Source organism: Leishmania braziliensis, chromosome 28, assembly GCF_000002845.2.
Source record: "Leishmania braziliensis MHOM/BR/75/M2904 complete genome, chromosome 28".
In the NCBI taxonomy this organism is placed as follows: Eukaryota; Euglenozoa; class Kinetoplastea; order Trypanosomatida; family Trypanosomatidae; genus Leishmania; species Leishmania braziliensis.
Window position 1 is genome coordinate 784020 of NC_009320.2, and position 18082 is coordinate 802101.

At 59.7% G+C, this 18082-nt stretch overlaps 4 protein-coding genes across 4 annotated transcripts; all 4 read right to left on the reverse strand.

The window, feature by feature from the left end:
* Positions 1-369: 369 nt before the first annotated feature.
* On the reverse strand, positions 370-2709 carry LBRM_28_2140 (conserved hypothetical protein; the record flags this gene model as incomplete). Its single annotated transcript, XM_001566193.1, has 1 exon — positions 370-2709. One exon carries the CDS (start codon positions 2707-2709, stop codon positions 370-372), a length of 2340 nt encoding a protein of 779 aa, XP_001566243.1.
* A 2061-nt stretch (positions 2710-4770) lies between these two features.
* Positions 4771-5100, reverse strand: LBRM_28_2150 (conserved hypothetical protein; the record flags this gene model as incomplete). Its single annotated transcript, XM_001566194.1, has 1 exon — positions 4771-5100. One exon carries the CDS (start codon positions 5098-5100, stop codon positions 4771-4773), a length of 330 nt encoding a protein of 109 aa, XP_001566244.1.
* A 5271-nt stretch (positions 5101-10371) lies between these two features.
* LBRM_28_2160 (elongation factor G2-like protein) lies at positions 10372-12654 on the reverse strand (the record flags this gene model as incomplete). Its single annotated transcript, XM_001566195.1, has 1 exon — positions 10372-12654. One exon carries the CDS (start codon positions 12652-12654, stop codon positions 10372-10374), a length of 2283 nt encoding a protein of 760 aa, XP_001566245.1.
* Positions 12655-16079: 3425 nt separating this feature from the next.
* Positions 16080-16550, reverse strand: LBRM_28_2170 (putative ribose 5-phosphate isomerase; the record flags this gene model as incomplete). Its single annotated transcript, XM_001566196.1, has 1 exon — positions 16080-16550. One exon carries the CDS (start codon positions 16548-16550, stop codon positions 16080-16082), a length of 471 nt encoding a protein of 156 aa, XP_001566246.1.
* Between the last annotated feature and the right edge of the window lie 1532 nt (positions 16551-18082).

Consider the following 18082-nt stretch of genomic DNA (forward strand, 5'->3'; position numbering starts at 1 on the left):
GCATCACAGAGAGCGAAAAGGCGGAGGAGAAAACGCCAAAGAAGGAGAGCGTGCAGGCACACACACACACATACCCCACCTCGCACCACAAATATGCAAAAGCACAGCGAAGAAGAAAGACGCGCGCACAAGCGCACACATCGAGAGCCGCAGAATGCAGGAGCAAAGCACAGGAGAAAAACGAAAATGGGACGGCAGCGCTGTACAGAGAAAGCAGAGCGGTGCACCACCACCGGCTGGTTGCAGCACAAGTAGCGACAGACGCAGGGAGAGATGGTGTTTATGGTCTCATCGGCGCTTTAGTGTCTATCAATGGCGCCCACTTTGATGGAAGCACATACGCCCACCTGCATTTTTTCTCGCACTCCCTCAGAAGGCGTGCGAGACGGACTTGCGAAGCGGTGGGTTGGGGTCCTGCGTCGGAGACGGCTCGATGCAAGGCGGAAAGGTCTGGATAATCGCGGATCGCTGTAGCTCCACGCCCTCCGGGTGGTGCTCACCAGACTCGTCGTTTGAGTGCGCAATATCCGGAGGTGCGTCCTGCGACACGTACGGCGTCGTGCACCGCTCCACGATCGTGATGCTGGTGTTTTGGCTCATGCGGCTCATAGAGCGTTGAAAGGAGTTGGCAGTGGTGGTGGCCTGCATCTGGTACTGCTGACCGAAATGCGCGTACGATCCGTTGCCCTCGGCGTTCGTAGTGGCGGCCTTGCCGTAGACACTCAATCCAGCCTTGTTGCTCGTGGGCTGATAAGCCGATCCGTTGGCGCTGCTCTGCCTTGCTGCTGAGAGAGCGTGCTTCGAACGGTGCCCAGTCAACTGCCCTGGGTTCCTCGGACTGCCACTACGCTGAGAACTGCTGGAGGCCCTACTTTTGCCGCCCCCACCGATGCCGCAGTGGCACTCGCGGCGACCCTCGAGAGCCTCCACGCGGGCCGTCAGCGCCTGGATCTGCTCGCCCTGTTGCTTGATCGTGTTCTGTTGTGCCTTGATAGCTGCCTTAAGCATCCTCGTTGTGTGCGGGTCACACGGCGTGTCCTGCAGCTCATTTACCGACGCATCGATAATCTCATCAATCTTCTTGGAGGCCACGAGGAGCAGATGCTCTCCCGCAGACCTGGGAGAGCGAGATGCGGTGTGCTCGGACACCGCTACAGCGTGCGGCGTTCGGGCCTGCACGCTGGGACTCGTGGCTGGAGCGGGGTCGATCGCTACTCTCTCGCCATGACGATGGCGGTGGCGGCGTGGACTGCCACTCTTGTGCTGTCTGTGGCGAGGAGAGCTACGCTGGGGCAGCGGGGCCTGCTCCTGCGCAGTCTGCCTCTCCGGCGGGCTCACAGTGCGTGACGAACGGCTGGCCGGACGACTTCCGTCGCGTTCGCTGCGACGGTGCGACGAGTTGGTGCGGCTGGCGGGCTGGCCATCAGCCCTCGTGCGGGACTGCGCACGAGAGGGCGCGCGGGACTGTACACGAGAGGGCGCGCGGGACTGTACACGAGAGGGTGCGCGGGACTGTACACGAGAGGGCGCGCGGGACTGTACACGAGAGGGCGCGCGGGACTGCCGGCGCGACTGCGCGCGCGAGTAGCGACGCAGACTCTTCGTAGCCAAGTAAGCATCGCGGTCGTCGGGCCCCACATAGACAGGGTGTAGGTCGAGCTTCTCTTCCCGCATCACATTGGTCTCATCCACCTGTGACGCAATAAACTCGCAGGCATCGGTAACGAGTGCGGCGAGAGTGCTGTTGTTCTCCTGTACTGCCCGAATAAGAGCGGGCGTGTTCTTTGGGCTCAGCTTCCACCCGTAGATGTCCAGCAAGAGCAGTGTGTTATTCCGCGGGATGGCTGACAGCACAGCGGCTGCCGCCTCAGGGGAGGGGTTCATGAAGCCTAGGAAGAGCTGAATAAGCGACGTGTTGTGAGCAATGACGTCGGCAAAGAGCACGATGGTCTCGCTATCCAGCTGGTTGTGGCGCAGATTTAGGCGCTGCACGGTGCAAGTGGGAGTCATAAGGGCCCGTGCCAGCTCCTCACCGCCCTCTCGGCTAATGCGGTTAGCGGTAAGATCCAGCGTAGAGAGGCACGACGCGTGTGGGAGGCTGCGTGCGATCTGCGCGGCTCCGTTATCGCGCAGAGCATTGTAGCCGAGATGGAGGTGCTTCAACTTTGGCGCTGCACGCAGCGCCTGGCTGAGGTACAAAGCGGCGTCGCATTCGATCTTGTTGTTGTGGAAACTGAGCTCTACGATTTCGCTAAAGGGCTGCTGCAGTGCCGCCGCAATCGGAATAACGCCCAGCTTCGTGATGTTGTTCTCGGACAGGTCCAACACCTTCAAGCCGCACCCGTTTCGGGACAACGTGTGTCCAATGACCACCGCCGCCTGATCCTTGAGGTTGTTCTTGCCCAGGCGCAGTTCGCGAATGTGGCTCGGGTTGTCTTCGATCGCCTCCATCAACGCCGTCACGCCGGGCAGACCAAACGAGTTCTCCTCCAGCACCAGTACGCGCAGCTGGTTGTTATCACCGAGCGTGCTGATCATCTCTGCGATGCAGCGGACATCGACATCGTTGAGCGGGACGGAGCCTTGACCATGAGCAGCAGCCTTGACATCCCTGTCTAGAGCCTGTACGAGGGCGTCAGAGATTTGCGCGTGCTCGCGCTTGCAGGCGCTAATGTACAACTCCGCCGCAGCACAGTGTTCCAGCGCCATGACTTTAGCTGTCGTTTTTTTTTTTCTTTCCTTAGTTGACCTCAAATCACCGAGTACAGAAGACGAGAAAGGCACGCTTGGCTCCACACTGAAGTCTTCGCCGGCAGAAAGTGGGAGAAACAATGCACCAGTTGCACAAGACTGCTTTGCGCGAGTATGCGTTTGGGCGGGTGTGTATAAGTGGCTGTTGCCGCATCACACCAGAGAGGCAAGACGAATGAGGCGCAGATAAAGTAAAAAAGAAAAGGAGAGAAAATGGGAGCACAGAAATCGGAGGAGGAGAGGCAGACCCCTTAAAGGGCCGCTTACGTGCTACCCAGTGCGCGTTTCGCTTCATTTTACCGTACCTCTGTGAAGATGGCTTTTCACGAGAGTGGCTGCTGCTGGTGACCGTGAGGGTAGAGATGGCAGTGGTGCGGAAGACGATCTTGTGTGTGTGTGTGTGCGTTTGTTTGTTTGTTCCTTCAGCGTGTCCATTCCCTGCTGCACAGCATACATCAAACTCCACTCAACTCGGCCTTCCGCAAGCCCATCGCCTGGCGCGCAGCAGCGGGACACATGCTGGAGTCACGCAAACACTTTGCTCATCACATGGGTGGCACAAACGTGCTCGCTGTCGCAGGTCGCTCCGACGCAGCGCCATCCACGACATGACCGCCGACGTCCGTAGCAATACATCGCCCGGACCTCCACATGTTGCAGGCGCTGGACCCTGCCGCCACCAGAAGTGGCTCGGCATCGACAGGGATGGGAGGGGGGAGCTACCTGGCCTCCACACACACACACACACACACACACACACACACCGAGTAGGAGGTACTGGACCCCGGCGATGCCACGCGCTGAGGTGTCTCCCGCCCCGCCACCAGGAATGAAGAAGTGTTCTTTGGAGGGAAAAACGAAGGAAAAAGAGGCGAGGTGAAAGAAAAAATGCGTTGCCCTTCGATACAAAATCACGCAGGTCGTGCGAGCGAATTTGGAGGACAGCAAGGAGCCCCCCACCCCCCCACCCCTCTCCCAAAGCGAGAGAAGAAGGAGAGAGGGTCTCGTGATGAAACGGGTATAAAGGGGGGAGGGAACGAAGGGAAACAATTGTGTGGTGGCTGCCCCACGCATGAATCGAGCAAAGCGAAAAGAAATAAAAAAGATAAACGAGTCGCTATAAGTCATGTGCACGAGCAGCACCATCAAGGCAAACCAAGAGCGCATGTGAGTGTATCGTCGCCTTTTCCATCCATTCCTGGGGTTCCAGCAAAGTGTGATGAGGCAGTCGAAGGCGCGTCACAGAGACCATCATAGAAAAAAACGTATGAGGGAGGCAGCCTATCCTGGCCTTATCAGCTTTACTGAGACTACGCCTTCTCTCCGTCACCGAGAGTAGCGAGAGGAAGCAAGGCACATCTGCGTGGATGAACGCTTGGTGTGTGCGTGGGTGTGTGTACGCACGGGCCACTGCTGATCCACCACCACTCCCACCTTTCCGGTGCTGAGCAAGCCTGCCACTGTTCTATCTTTGCTCCACTGCCTTTACTTCGACTGCGACGTATCACTGCCCACGCGGGCACACAAAGTGGGTGATGGAGTAGGTGGATGAGGCTGAAAACGATTGAGCGAGCGCGCGAGGAAAAGAGAAGGGTGCACAACTGAAGGTGAAAGGAACACACACTTGAGGAAAACGAAAAGCGAGCAAGACAATGATGGGCGGATACAAGACGGAAACCAGAGAAAAAAAGGGAGTGAAGAGGAGGCACGATGTGCGATGAGACGATCGTGTTGACACGAGCATCACGAGTGCTCGCACCAACAGAACAGAAAGCAGCAGCTAGAATAAAAGGAAAGGGTTCAGAATTAGGATAGAGAAAAAGAGGGGGAGAGCATCGCTGGCGCCGGCAGGTGAATCGAACGAGGAAGGAGTGCATACGACAACTGTCAGTGGGCAGCGGCGTCACGAACTCCATGCGGCCACCAGTCCCTCTCTTTAAAAAGCTGGGCGCAACTCAAGAGAGGAAGTAGAGCCTAAAAAGAGTAGCCGAGACAGGGGAACGGCGTAAAGGGGGCAGGTCAGATCAAAACTCTGTACAGCTCATGAGACGTCGACGATGGAACAGTGACAGCTGGCGTGGTCGTCATGGAAGTGATGAACGGTACCGCCACCGTTGGGGATGTGTAGCACTGTCTCGCCATCACCTCTGCCATCTGACGCACCACAATCTGCTCCGATGGCAGCAGGCGCCATGCGGAGGTGGTGCACAGGCCCACCAAGGCGAAGATCATGAGGGCCACGAAGCGGTACTGCGGAACCGCCAGAATGCAGAAGACGAGGTAGATGCAGATGGAAGCCAAGCAGACGTAGTAGCCGACACTGCAGCACATCCTGGTGGCGCATGCCATATCCTTCTGCCTTGTGTGTGAGTGAAGTAGTAGTAGTGGTAGTATAGCAGGAAAGATCTCACACGCACACAATGCGCAAGAAACGAAGAAGAGAGACAGAAGTCAATAGAGAGAGAGAGTCTGATAAGAAGAACCAGAAGGACGCATAGACTGCAGTGCGCACTCACTAAAAAGTGTGGCTCGAGTCCTGTCGTCTTCCGCAACGGAGGCCTGGCGACTGTGTCGCCTTATACGCTTCGTTTCTTTTCCTTCCATTTCTAGCAGGGCAGGGGGAACCGGTGCACAGAGAGGGGAGCGCTGTGCTCCATTGTGCGTTGCTGTTGGCGCCCCTCGTAGTCTCCTTCCCCTTGCCTCTCGGTGGCATCCAGGGACCACGGCCCATCAAGACACGCATAGCCGGTTGTTTCGTCTCTCTGGTCGGCTTGCTACTCGCATGGAGCGGGTAGCCTTTGGCATCGCAGTGTGATGGGCAGAGGTTGCCATCAGTGGTGACACACACACACACACACACACACACACACACACATTCAGGCGAGTCCCTTCGATGCACCTTCAGGAGAAAAAAAAAGATATCAAATAAACAGAGAGGGAAAAGCGAAGAGCGAAGGGTACAAAAAGTGGTAAAAAAAGAGAGAGAAGATAAGCAGAAGAGGGAGGTACGTGGACAAAGCCGAAGGAAGAAGAGAAGGAAAGGCGGAGAGAAAACAGAGAGAGCGCGCGCGCTCGCGTGCGAGATGAGAATGATGGCGCAATAGCAGTAAACAAGAAGAGACTCTCGTCGGCCCCTACCTACCACGCACACCTACATGTATTTACGCACCTGAATGGAGATACATTGGGTGAGAAGATGTCGCCTAGTAGTCTCATAGAGCGCGCAGGAGCGCTGGGAAAAGTTAGTGAGTTGCTACAGACGCGCCACAAAAGTGTCGGAAGTTGCCCTGCCACTGGTAGGGCAATTGTCGGCGAACTGGATCGAAGGCTGTTGATGGTGACGCTGAGCCTTTAGCTCTTCATCAGCGAGGCCGTACAGCAAGCCTGGTTCCGCAAGAGCGTAGAAGCCGCCACAACGGAGCAGAAGTACTTCGTTGCTCTTCGCCTCCACTAGGCGCCTCTCGGATGGTAGGCGCCGCCAAAGGGAAAAGACAGCAGTGGGTATCAGTAGGGCCCACAGAATCATTGGACCGCGCCAGGTGGCGGACATGGCCATTACATACACCATGAAGGCGTACACGAGCGCCAATCCATACCAGTATGTGAAGACGAAGAGCAGCGGCAGAATACGCACATCGAGCGGCTGCGCCTCACTGTGGCCTGCGTGTAGTGCCATCGAGGCTGCGACGTCATGCTGTGGCCTCTCTGATATTACGTTAAAGTCCCGCGGCGGTGCAGAGAGCGCGGCCATTGGCGCCTCCACCGGAGAATGACTCCGCTCTTCAAACGGAGAGTGGAGAGTGGGGTTTGGGCGACGCATTGGGCCAGCAATGCCTTCTCTGTGCGTTTATCCTTCCTTGATACAACGACGTCTCCTCTTGCTCTGAGAAGCAGGACTGCACAACTGATGCTGCGAGGGGGTGATAGTACTGGTCTTCGGCTGCTTCAGAGGTAGTGAACACCGCGGCACGATAACACAACGCGCAAAGGCAAAAAAGGGAGGTGTGCAGATGAGGCAAAAAAAAAACGCCGTCGATGTTACCCACACACACACACGCACAGCACATACTACACAAAGAGAGAGAGAGAGAGAGAGCAGTCGAGTAAGGACACGAATGAAGCCTTTTGAGGCTGCAAACATGTGCAACAGGGGTGAGGAAGCGAGCGCGGTGTAGACGGGGGAGTGGGACGTGAAGGCGCATCGTGTACGAGTGCACACGTGCGTGGGTGCATGACTCGAACGGAACCAATTCAAAGGAGGGACGTCGAAGAAATAAATCGAGTTTTATCTTTCGCTTCAGCGTGTCATTCCCTCACGCGAGAGAGTCAATCACTACCAGTACAAAATGGAAAAAGAGGTGTGAAAAGGGGGGGGGGGGGGCAGACGCTACAAGCGCGTGTCCTCCCGACATGAAATCATGCTCGCATGTCTTTACACTTCGCAAGAAACGAGAGCTCGCGCCTCACTTGAGATCTGCAAGTGAAATGTGCAATGCCCAAAGGAACACGTCGAGGACAGCAGGGGATACGGTGCCCCGCAGGCGAAAACACGCACCCAACGGAGGATCCCCTCCCACCGCAAACCTACGCGAGTGGATGAACTGCAGAAAATGAAAGGAGGGGCTTAAGAGCGCCGTTGAGGCATGGGAAAAAGATGCGCGCAACAAGCACAGGGCGTAGGTCTCGCGCCAGACCTGATGCGTGCGCTAATGGCCTCTACTCTCACGCTTTCACGTTTCATATTGGATCTTTTGCTTCGCAAAACAGCGGACTCGATTCCCCTCGCCATCGCGCTCTTACGCCCCCACATCCCCTTCTACACATACGTGTGTGGGTGTGGGGGGGTGTGTACGCCCGCCTGTCACCAAGCGCAGGCCAGCTGGTGAAAACGTTTCCTGCCCTCTCTAGCGCGAGATCAAAGAGAAGACGAGGGGGTAAGAGGAAGAAGGCAACCGGCTGGGTTGCGGGGTTCCATCCCGCTCTTCGAGCCTGGCATATGGCCCATGTCACCAATCGTGTGGGTCGTGGCCGGGTGGGGAAAACTGATCTCCGCGCTCCGCTCTCACAGAATGGTGGTGTATCTTTTCGAGGACCTCTACAACAGCGCAGCGTCCACCCCTCCTTACCCATCGCGTCCCACCTGCCCCCGGGTCGCTAGCCGGACCCCGTTCGCTCTGGCATGCGCGGTCGCGCATAGAGGGTCGAGCATTGACGCATGAGCCTCAGCATCAATCCCATGACCGCGTGCCTAGCCTTTACGGAAGGCGGAGAGGCCTGCCGTGCTGTCGAGGTATGGGTGTACTGCTGCCCCCTCATCAGCGCCGTGAACGCCGAAAGACCACAGTGAGCCGCGCAGGGGCTTGGCCGCGTTCATGCTACCCGCGTCTGACGCCCCCAGCCGCTACCGGCAACGACCATCCGCTTCGTATGTCGAGGAACGCATACCGCTCCCCATCCTCGCGGCGCTGCCCATGCATGAAGGTCGCACTCAGCGGCAGGCGCCGGAAGATGCGCGCTCGGCGGCAAATCCGCCCACGGGGCAGAGAGGAGGCCGCGTGGCCGCTTGAAAACCAGGCGGCGCGTCATCGTAAGAAACCCACAAAATGTGCAAGCAGGCACGTCCAGGACTCGGGCAGCAGGCCAAAGGCGTCACACGAACCGCCCGTCCTTCCCGTGGCAGTTGCTTGATCGCATCAGCTCTCTGTTGGGAGCACGTCAGTTCTCCGACACAGCCTGCTCCAAAGCTGCCGTCCAACAGCACGCCAGCAAGCCCGTGCCTATGGGAGACGCCGGTCCCGTTGCTGCTCAAGGTGTTGTCGGCCGTTCTCGCGGCGCGTCGAGTCGCCTGCAGGGCGGTCCCCACCGCCTGTGTCGACAACTCGTCAGTTGGGCGCCGTCGATCCACACGCTCACGTGATCGCTAGAGGTGAGTCGCCTCGCACACACAGAGGATGGCAGGCCAGTGCTGCTGCCACCATCTGCATCACCGCTGGTCTAGCGGTCAAGTCCGTTGGGTGCGCGTTCGTCGCTGATGCACGGAGCCGCCTCTGGCTCGCAAGCTAAAAAGCGCCCGCAGGTGCAGGGGAAGAAGCACCTGCAACAAGGACGCTGTCAGCTCCGTCACCCCTCCACACTCGTCGAGCACGAGCTCCCGCGGCTGCGTAACGATGCTCTTTTCCAGCCAGCGGCTGGCTTGTCGCGGCCAGAGGGGAACCGCCGTCTGAGACGTCCCTTCTTCTCTTCCACTACGGTGAAAGCCGATCCGAGGAGAGGGCTCGGTGCCGCGCTCGCCTCCTGCGCACCTCGTGTCGTGTACACGACGAATGCGGGTGCGGCATCCCCCGTAGGGCGGCGGTCATTGCTGCGGCGAGTCGGCAGGCGGGCACTGCTGTGGGGCGTGCGCACGCAGTGCGGCAGTCTCAGCTCGCACCTCACACAAGGCGGTGCGGTATTCCGGAGCCGACACGACCTCGTCGCACAGTCGGTTGTTAGTCGCCGAGGAGACGCTGGCAGAGCCGCCACAGGTCGCCCTCGGTGTGCTCCAGCCCGCATCCGGGCTCGTGGAAGGCAATGTAGGACTGGAGCGTCCTAAGCCCCTACAACTCGTCCCAATGCAGCGGGCAGCTCTCTTCGCTCGCCCGTCCCTCCGCCAGGCAGAGAAGACTTTGAGGCGCCCCTCCCATGGGGCCCCCACGAGCCTCCGGTGGTGCCGCACCGATCGAGGGGCGCGTAGTCCTCATCAAACTCGGCGAACGACAGAGCGGAAGGGACTCCACGTAGGATGGCGAGTCCATGCCCAGGTGGGATGCGGGGATCTTCGCACTAAAGCCCCACCGGGACAGGCCCGGCTTGTGGGGGGATCGCCAGCGTGGCGCACACAATGTGGTGTGAATTGGCCATTGCTGGAGATGCAGTCGTGCGGCCGCCTGTGCTCCTCTCCTCCAGCGGGGGCTCAGCTGAGCCCACTCACTCGCTGCGGGAAAGGGGGAGAGAAACGCGATGCGCCGCCACCGCCCCTACGCACAGCTCTACCGCACAGAAGACAAAGAGAGGGTAGCAGAGACGACGTGCGTGCGCTCATCGCAAGAGCACGCGCGCTGCGTGCTAGCCCATGCACGATGAACAAGAAAGCGGAGGGGAGAAGACAAGGCGCTCTCAGAACGCCGAGAGACGAAGGGGGGCCGAGCCGGGGGACTCGAATTGAGAACCGACGACAGACAACGCGAGTGGAAGGCAGGGCAGGCGTAGTAGCGAGCAAGAGGACGCACGCGCGCGGGCCCCTTGCGCCGCCGCATCTCCACATGTCCTCCTCGCTGAGGCTGATGCTTCCCTCACGCCAGCCGCCTTTTTCGGTCCTTAGCCTCTGTGCGTGCGCCTCACGCCCTCCTCTCTCGCTCCCCCACGCCACCCCCCGCTCGCCAAACAGCCGCCAGCACCGCACCCCTCGGACGCTGCGGTATCGAATCAGGCGATGGCGGCGAGACAGTGGAGATGAAAAAGAGGCAGGGCCAAAGCGCAGACACAAGAAAGCCGCGACGCTCGTCAGTCGGCTAGCAAGACAATGGCGCCGCCCGGCGCCGCTTCCCCCACAGGCCGAGGGTGAGAGAGAAAGAGAGAGAGCTAGCCCACGATGCCGAGGTTCTTCAAGATGCGCGCCAGCACAGCCTTCTCCTCCACAACTCGGTAGTCGTGCAGCTTCACAAACATGTTTGCGTGCCCCTTCACTGCCTTCCGCAGCTCCATTGCGAAGCGGAGGGTGTTGCGCAACGCCACGACAGCCGCCACGGACCGCCCGTCCTCCTGCATGTCAACGGTCAGCGCATGATGCTCGTTGAGGGAGCTGACAACGTTACCGATGTAGGCGATATCGGAAAGGTGCACCTCCACCCTCATCATGGGCTCCAGCAGCGCCAGGTCGCCCTTGCGGGTTGCCCTGAGCACACTCAGCAGCGCCGAGCGGGCGACGTGGGTCAGCGGCTTCTCCTGCAGCTGTGAGCCGGCCGTCTTGCGGAAGTACCGCAGCACCACCTCCACGCCGTGCATCGGCAGCCCCGCCAGAGGGCCCAGCCGCAGGCACGCGTCAGCAGCGGACTGAAAGGACGCCGCAATGATGCGCAGCTCCTCTTTGGCGTTGCGCACGGCGTTCGTACGAGCCCCACCGGAGTGGCCGCCACCCCGCGACTGCACCCCCCCGCCGCTCAGAAACTCCTCTTCAAAGGCGCTGTCGATGCGGAAGCGGCACTTGTCCTTGGCGTCGCACCGCTCTCCGTTCGCCAGCAGCGGCCGCAGCTCGAGCGAGCACTCGGCGTAGGGTAGGTCGTTCAGTAAGCACGTGTACTTCTCCATCGACTGGGTCACTCGAATCGTCTCCCGATACTCGATGATGGCGCGCAGCAGCCGGCACCTCACCTGGTACTCGTTCGCGAGCCGCGACATGACAATTTCCAGGTGCAGCTCCCCCATCCCGCTCACCACCATCGTCCCCTGCTCGCTCTCAGCGACACGCAGGCTGGGGTCCTCCCTGGAGAGCTCGGACAGGGCGCTCTTCAGCACTTCGACCTGGCTGGGTGTGGCAGCCTCGATGGAGAAGGAGATGACGGCTGGCGGGGCGTTAATGCCCTCCAGCGTGTGCACCTCCTCCTTAACGTCGCCGCGCCGCACATGCTGCTTAGCCTGCAGAAGGTGCTGCGTCGGCTGGCTGAAGAGGGTGTCGCCGGTGCACGCGTGGGCCAGGAAGGCCGCGCCGATTTGGCCAGCCTCTAAGTGCGGCACCTCCACCGGCTGGTTGGCGTGCATCACATAAAGCCTCTCCACAACCTCAGACTTTTGCCGACTGTTGTTCTCCAGGCGCATACGAGGGCTGATCTTGCCGCTGTACACGCGCAGGAACACGAGCGGGAGGCGCTGCCCCTTGCCTGGGTGCATCATGTGCATTACCTTGAAGGCGAGCGCCACCGTCGGCACCGTCGGCGAGCCCGAGGCAGGCGGAAGGGGCACCGGCACGCCATCTTTCGTGAACCCGGTCAGCTGCCGGTCGCACGGCGAGGGCAGGTAGTACGCCACAGCGTCGAGCAGCGGCTGCACGCCCTGGTCGCGACGAGAGGCGCCGCACAGAACCGGGATGAGCGGCGGTCTATCGCGTGGCGGGTGCACCACGGCCCGACGCACCGCGGCGCGCAGCGCCCCCGTGGAGAGACGCCGCTCCGCCTCAGCCTCATCGCCGTCCGTGGCGTCCAGCTCCGCTATGAACGCCTCCGAGAGCGCATCGTCGACAGCGGTGAGCTGGGTGACGAGGTCGTGGCGCGCCTTGCGCATGGCGCGAGTCACGTGCGCCAGCTCGTGATCCGTAGCGCTGCCGCCTGTCGAGCATGGCGAGGCACTGGCGGCGCTGAGGTCCGTTCGCCGCACCTCGAGGCCGTGATCGCCGCCAAAGCAGCACGTCGCCTGCTCCACGATGTCGACCACGCCAGCAAAGCCGCCGTCCTCGGCATGGAGCGGTATCTGCAGCAGCAGCGGCTCTACCTGAAGCTTGGTGCGAATCGAGGCTACAGACATGGCAAAGTCGGCGTTGTACTTGTCCATCTTGTTCAGAAAGGCGAGCACCGGCGTGTGGAACCTGCGGCTCTGCTGCAGCACCGTGTAGCTCTGCGCCTGCACACCGGCAGACGCGTCGAAAAGCGCCACGACACCGTCCACAACACGCATCGCCCGCTCCACCTCAACGGCGAAGTCCACGTGGCCTGGGGTATCGATCAGGTTGATGCTGTGATCCCGCCACCGAAGGGAGACCGCCGCGGACTGAATCGTGATGCCGCGGTTCGCCTCCTCCGCCATGAAGTCCGTCGTCGTCGTGCCGCTGTCTACGTCGCCGACGCGCTTCGTGACGCCGGCGTAGAAGAGCATCCGCTCCGTCGTGGTCGTCTTGCCGGCGTCGATGTGCGCTACAATGCCGATGTTGCGCACCCGTCGCACAGCGGCATCTGTCTCCCGCTCTACTCCGCCGCTGGCGCTGGCGCTACGACCTGAGCCACGAGAAATGGCGGAGCAGGCAAGAAGGGGAAGGCTTGTGCGGAACGGCCCACAGGCGCGACGGCTCGCCAGCTGGCCGGTGCCACTGACCAGCAGGCGTCGCGCCCGCGGCGCGTGAGGCAGAGGCAGGCGCTGCAGCATACGCGGCGCGGTGGCCAAGACGTGCTGTGGGCCGCAGAGTCAGCCTGCTATCCGGTATCCTGCACCCCCGGAGGCGTCGCAGGGCGGAAGGAAAATCGCACAAGACGACGGCGCGAGGACAGCAAAGACAACTTCGCGTTCGCAGCGGTCTCGTCTTCGTCCCAGTATGTCGGCAGGGGTCGCAAGGCACCCTACCGAATGCGTCGGTGGTGAGGAAAGGTGTGAGGCAGCGGGAGAAGAGAGAGGAGCGGGGGGAGGAGAAGCATGAGCGCCTCGGACGAGACACACTCGCGCACATCGAAATAAAGATACAGCGAGACACTCTTCAAAGCCGAGCGGCCAGCGTGTCGACCTTTGCGTGCAGAGAGCGAGAACAACAGGGCCCGCCACGGCGCGGCTAGCACCACATGCAAGCACGCCCGATCGCGCAAACAGCCCCCGGGCCGACCGGGGCAACACTCGGCAGGAGTCGCAACGGCTCTCCGTCATGCCGCCCTCCTCCGCCTCGTCACAGCGCACGCGCACGCGCAGTCCGCTGCGGCCGCACTTTCCGTCTGTGCCCCTTTCCACTTCCACTACCTCGTAGGCCGCAACAGCGCCAAAGGACAAACCACCAGCCATGAGCTAACCGCGAGCAGAAGCTCGCCTACTACGCGCGCACAATCGCACAGACGCAGTCGTTAACAACGCAACAGACGCCCAGGGCTACTGGGGAGGCGGCGAATCAAAGGTGCGCAGCAGCACGCACAGACACACCGTATCCACCACAAGTCGCCGCATTTCACCGTTCCTCGCAGGAAACAAGGGCCATCGCCCCTCTTTGCTGAGAGGGCAGGGGGGTCGCAGCGCGTACGGTCCACGCACAGAGGAAGGGAGAGAGAGCGGTGTGGCACGATGATGAAACGAAGCGGAAGCAAGGGCCACAAAAGGGGACACCGGGAAGAGCAAGGGGGCTAGGAGGGTGTGCTAGGTAGTCGGTGCTGCAGTAGCCGTGATAGACAGAGGAAAGTGCGAAAGCAGAGCAAGCTGCCATCGAATGAGGTGCCCTAGAGGCACACGCATGCGCCAGCACATACATGCACCCACCACGCACCTCGCACCGCAGAGGCATCTGCGCAGATGGCCCCAAAGAGCATCCGCATTTTCATTGTTTGTTGTCAGAGTATGACAATAAGCACAAAGGACTGAAAGGCGGAGATGAAAAGCGCTAGTAAGAAGAGAGGAGGAAATGAAATTTTGTGTATGGAGTGGACGACAACGGAAATCACAACAATAAGGCGCACAAACGAAGGAAAAAAACGCCAGTTGCGGGTGGTGCGGGGGGAGGGAGAGAGGGGGGTAGGGAGTTGGCGTGCGTGGGTATGCGTCTCCCCATCTTTTGGACCCTCCCAGAGGCCCCCCTGTGCCCGTGGGTATGAAGAATGCGCCGGAGGGGGAGGGGCATATACCGGGACGACCCCCCCCCCCCAAGATCACAAGAGCCACAAGAACAGAAGTCCTCCTCCTCACACATTCGAATCGCTCTTGTTGGCTTGCTGAATGATGGTGAGGTGGGTAGGTGGACGTGTGTGTGGGGCCAGGGGGGCTCTCTCTGCGCTTGGGTGCAGACGGCTCCACTTCGGTCTTATCTCTGTGGAGTGAGGGGAGGAGGAGGCGAGGAAAGCTGGCGCGAGTGGAAGCGGATGACACTCCCTACGCTGCTCGTCGCTTGTCCGTGTTCTACTTATTTGCCTTCGGCCTTTTTTTCTGGTGAGTCGTGCGCCTCACTCTGCATTTTTGCTTTCGGTATTTCCCCCCGCTCCCTTTTCGCCTGTGCAGGACTGCCGCATCCGCCCGAGGTGTTCTCTCACCCACCAGCACCATCACCACCACCCCCACATCGCGTCTCTCAACCAAACACACACGCTCGCCTCGTTCTTTCTGCTCCAGAAAGAGGGGGGAGTGGCTGACAGCCCGGAATGGTGGGGGATAGAAAGAGGTCTAGTGACGGGGTCCGACCACCATGGACACGAGAAAAGCGTGGTGGAAACGAAAACAATGCGCAGGCATGTGGTTGAGACACCTCCGCTACCCGTCACCTCGCGGGTGTGGGTGGATGCACACCTCAGCGTGAGTGAGAGACACGCCAGCACAGCAGCAGAGCGAAAACCCTATTGAGTCGCTGTTTTCCTGTCCTGTGAGAAAGAGGAAAAAAGTAGCGCGCCGCCACTATCACTTTGTTTGTTCCTTCAGCGTGTGCATTCCCTGCTGCACAGCATACATCAAACTCCACTCAACTCGGCCTTCCGCAAGCCCATCGCCTGGCGCGCAGCAGCGGGACACATGCTGGAGTCACGCAAACACTTTGCTCATCACATGGGTGGCACAAACGTGCTCGCTGTCGCAGGTCGCTCCGACGCAGCGCCATCCACGACATGACCGCCGACGTCCGTAGCAATACATCGCCCGGACCTCCACATGTTGCAGGCGCTGGACCCTGCCGCCACCAGAAGTGGCTCGGCATCGACAGGGATGGGAGGGGGGAGCTACCTGGCCTCCGCCCACACACGCACACACACCGAGTAGGAGGTACTGGACCCCGGCGATGCCACGCGCTGAGGTGTCTCCCGCCCCGCCACCAGGGAGCACCACAACCAAACGGGAAAAAGACGCTGGAAGGCACACGCATAACTGTACAAGACACGAAGAGAGGAATGAGGTTCAACAAGCGAAAAGAAAGGCCAGTCAAGACGCACGAGAGAACTCGAGCACAATAAAGCGAACAATATGAACGACCACGACGACGAGGCACTCGATAAAGTGGAGAAATCAAAAGAAATGCCGAGATGAAGAGGAGAAAATGTAGACGAGAGAGGATGGGGCTGGTGAGGAAGCGGCAGCTCACCGTGTATCCCGCACAGGGAAACTCATCATCACATGTGTATGGAAGAAGAGAGCCTTGTCAAATCTCTTAAAATGGACAAGGAGAGAGAGAAAGAGGTGAAAGGAGGGGTGAAGAAATAATGATTGAACGGACCGCCTTTTACTCGTCGCCATGTTCGCGTCCGTGCGGGCGGGCGTGCCTTCCAACACTGCATACTTTCCTCTTTCACTCTCTGCCTCGCAGACTCTCCCTTTCCTTCCTCCGGTCGGTTTCCACAATCGCTGGAACGCCATCACTATTCCTTCTTCATCTGCTCCCTCTCGATCTCTGTGATCTTGGCGATGCGGCTGCCGTGGCGCCCCTCCTTAGATGGCTCTGCTGTGAGGAAAGTGATAATAATGTCGCGAAGAATCTCCCTGCCACAGGTGCGCGCCCCGAGGCACAAGACATTGGCGTTGTTGTGCTGGCGGCAGAGCTGCGCCGTCACATGGTCGTTGCAGAGCGCCGCGCGAATGCCACTGAACTTGTTGGCCGCAATCGACATGCCAATGCCGGTGCCGCAGACGAGAATGCCCGTATCCGCCTCACCTTTCAAGATGGCCTCACACACCTGAGCGGCGTAGTCGGGGTAGTCGACAGACGAGGCGGAGGAGGGGCCCATGTATATCACCTTTGACACGACACCGGTGGTGGTGATCATGTCCATGATCTCCTGATGAATGTCGTAGGCGGCATGGTCGCAGCCCAGAGCAACACGCTTCGACATGATTCCGCGAGGGGAGAGAGGGATGAAGAGAGCGAACGAGTTTTGCAGAGGGTATTTAAGAAGGAGAGGAAAGACAGCAGTAGAAATCCGCTTGTCCTGTGCATATATATGCCAGCGTGGTCGTACGTGGGAGACAAGGAGAGAGGGGGGGAGACATGTAGCAGGGATAACGCGCACTGATGAGCTGAGCCTGCCCTCGACTTAAAATGATGCCAGGGGAAAGGGAGGTGGGTAAAGAAAGAGAGAGGGAGGAAGCGATGGGAGCAGGGAAGTGGGCATGCGAGGGAATGGAGACGAAAAAGAGCATGAAAGAGCATGAGAGACAAATCACACAGACACATGGACGCATAATCGGTACATACATAGTCAGGCGGATAGGAAAAGCAAGAGATAGGGACTGACGAGCAGGAATGGCCGATGGGGGAGGAGAGGAGGGGGGCAAAAAGAGACGCCGTGAATGCGCAAGGTCGCCGTTATACTCAGACCGTCGGGAAACTGCGCCTTCTCGTGAAAAGTGACTCGAGCGAGAGGTTTCAAAATGAGCCGCTCCTGTGAGCACGTTGACAGGCCCATGCATGTTTGCGCAAGTGTATCAGTGCGCCAGTGTGCGCCGGCGGATACACTTTTGCAAGCGCGCGATAGGCCGAAAAGGCGCCATTACACGCGCACGTAGGCACACAGTCGCACAGAAATGGTCATTCCTCCGTGCCGCCGGGGACGCCGCGGAGAGTGCATGAGAAGCAAACAAGCGAAGGAAGGAGGAAGGCAAACACAGCGGCACATCACAGCCCTTCTCTCCTTCTCTCCTGTGTCAGTCTTTGTTGTTTTTTTCTCTCTGCTGCTGTCGCTCTGAAGCTGCTTAGTGAAGATGAGATGAGGAGGAGGCTTCTGTCGGGCGTTGCCCACGCATTGAAACAAGGCGCATCCTCATCGGTCCAACCACTCCTCGAACACAACACCGCCCCGCCGCGGCAGCCTCTCTCTCTCTCTTGCTCTCTCCTCTCTCCTCGTTCTACTTTTTTGGTTTTGACATCTGTGAATCCAGAAAAAGACACGGGAGACGGGGCGAGGGGCAGGGACGCCGGCAGGGGACATGAAGAGGGGATGAGGAGGGCGGCACCGCGGAAGCTTCCTCCACCCAGCACATACAGACAGACATACACCAGAACGCAAACACACGGACACGGAAAGGGGGGGGAAGGGGAGGGAGGAAGGGGGCGCTGTGACCGCCCCGCTGTATCTGAGGTTCCATCGGTGCAATCGGACCTCAAGAAAAGGAAACAAATTAACTCTACGCACCGCACCGCGTCATGTAACGTGTGTCCGTCTCCCACTCTGTCTGGGTGTGTAGCACATCACACCGTTTCTCTTGTTTGAGGAACAACTCCAATGACCCTACTGTGGGCAAAGACAATGAAAGGAGAGGTTGAATGGACGGAGGGCACCTTGAGAGACAAGTGGAGGCACTTCCTCCTGGCTGCGTGTGCCCGATGTGCAAAATGGCGGCGACACGTAAGCGCCCCGGCCNNNTT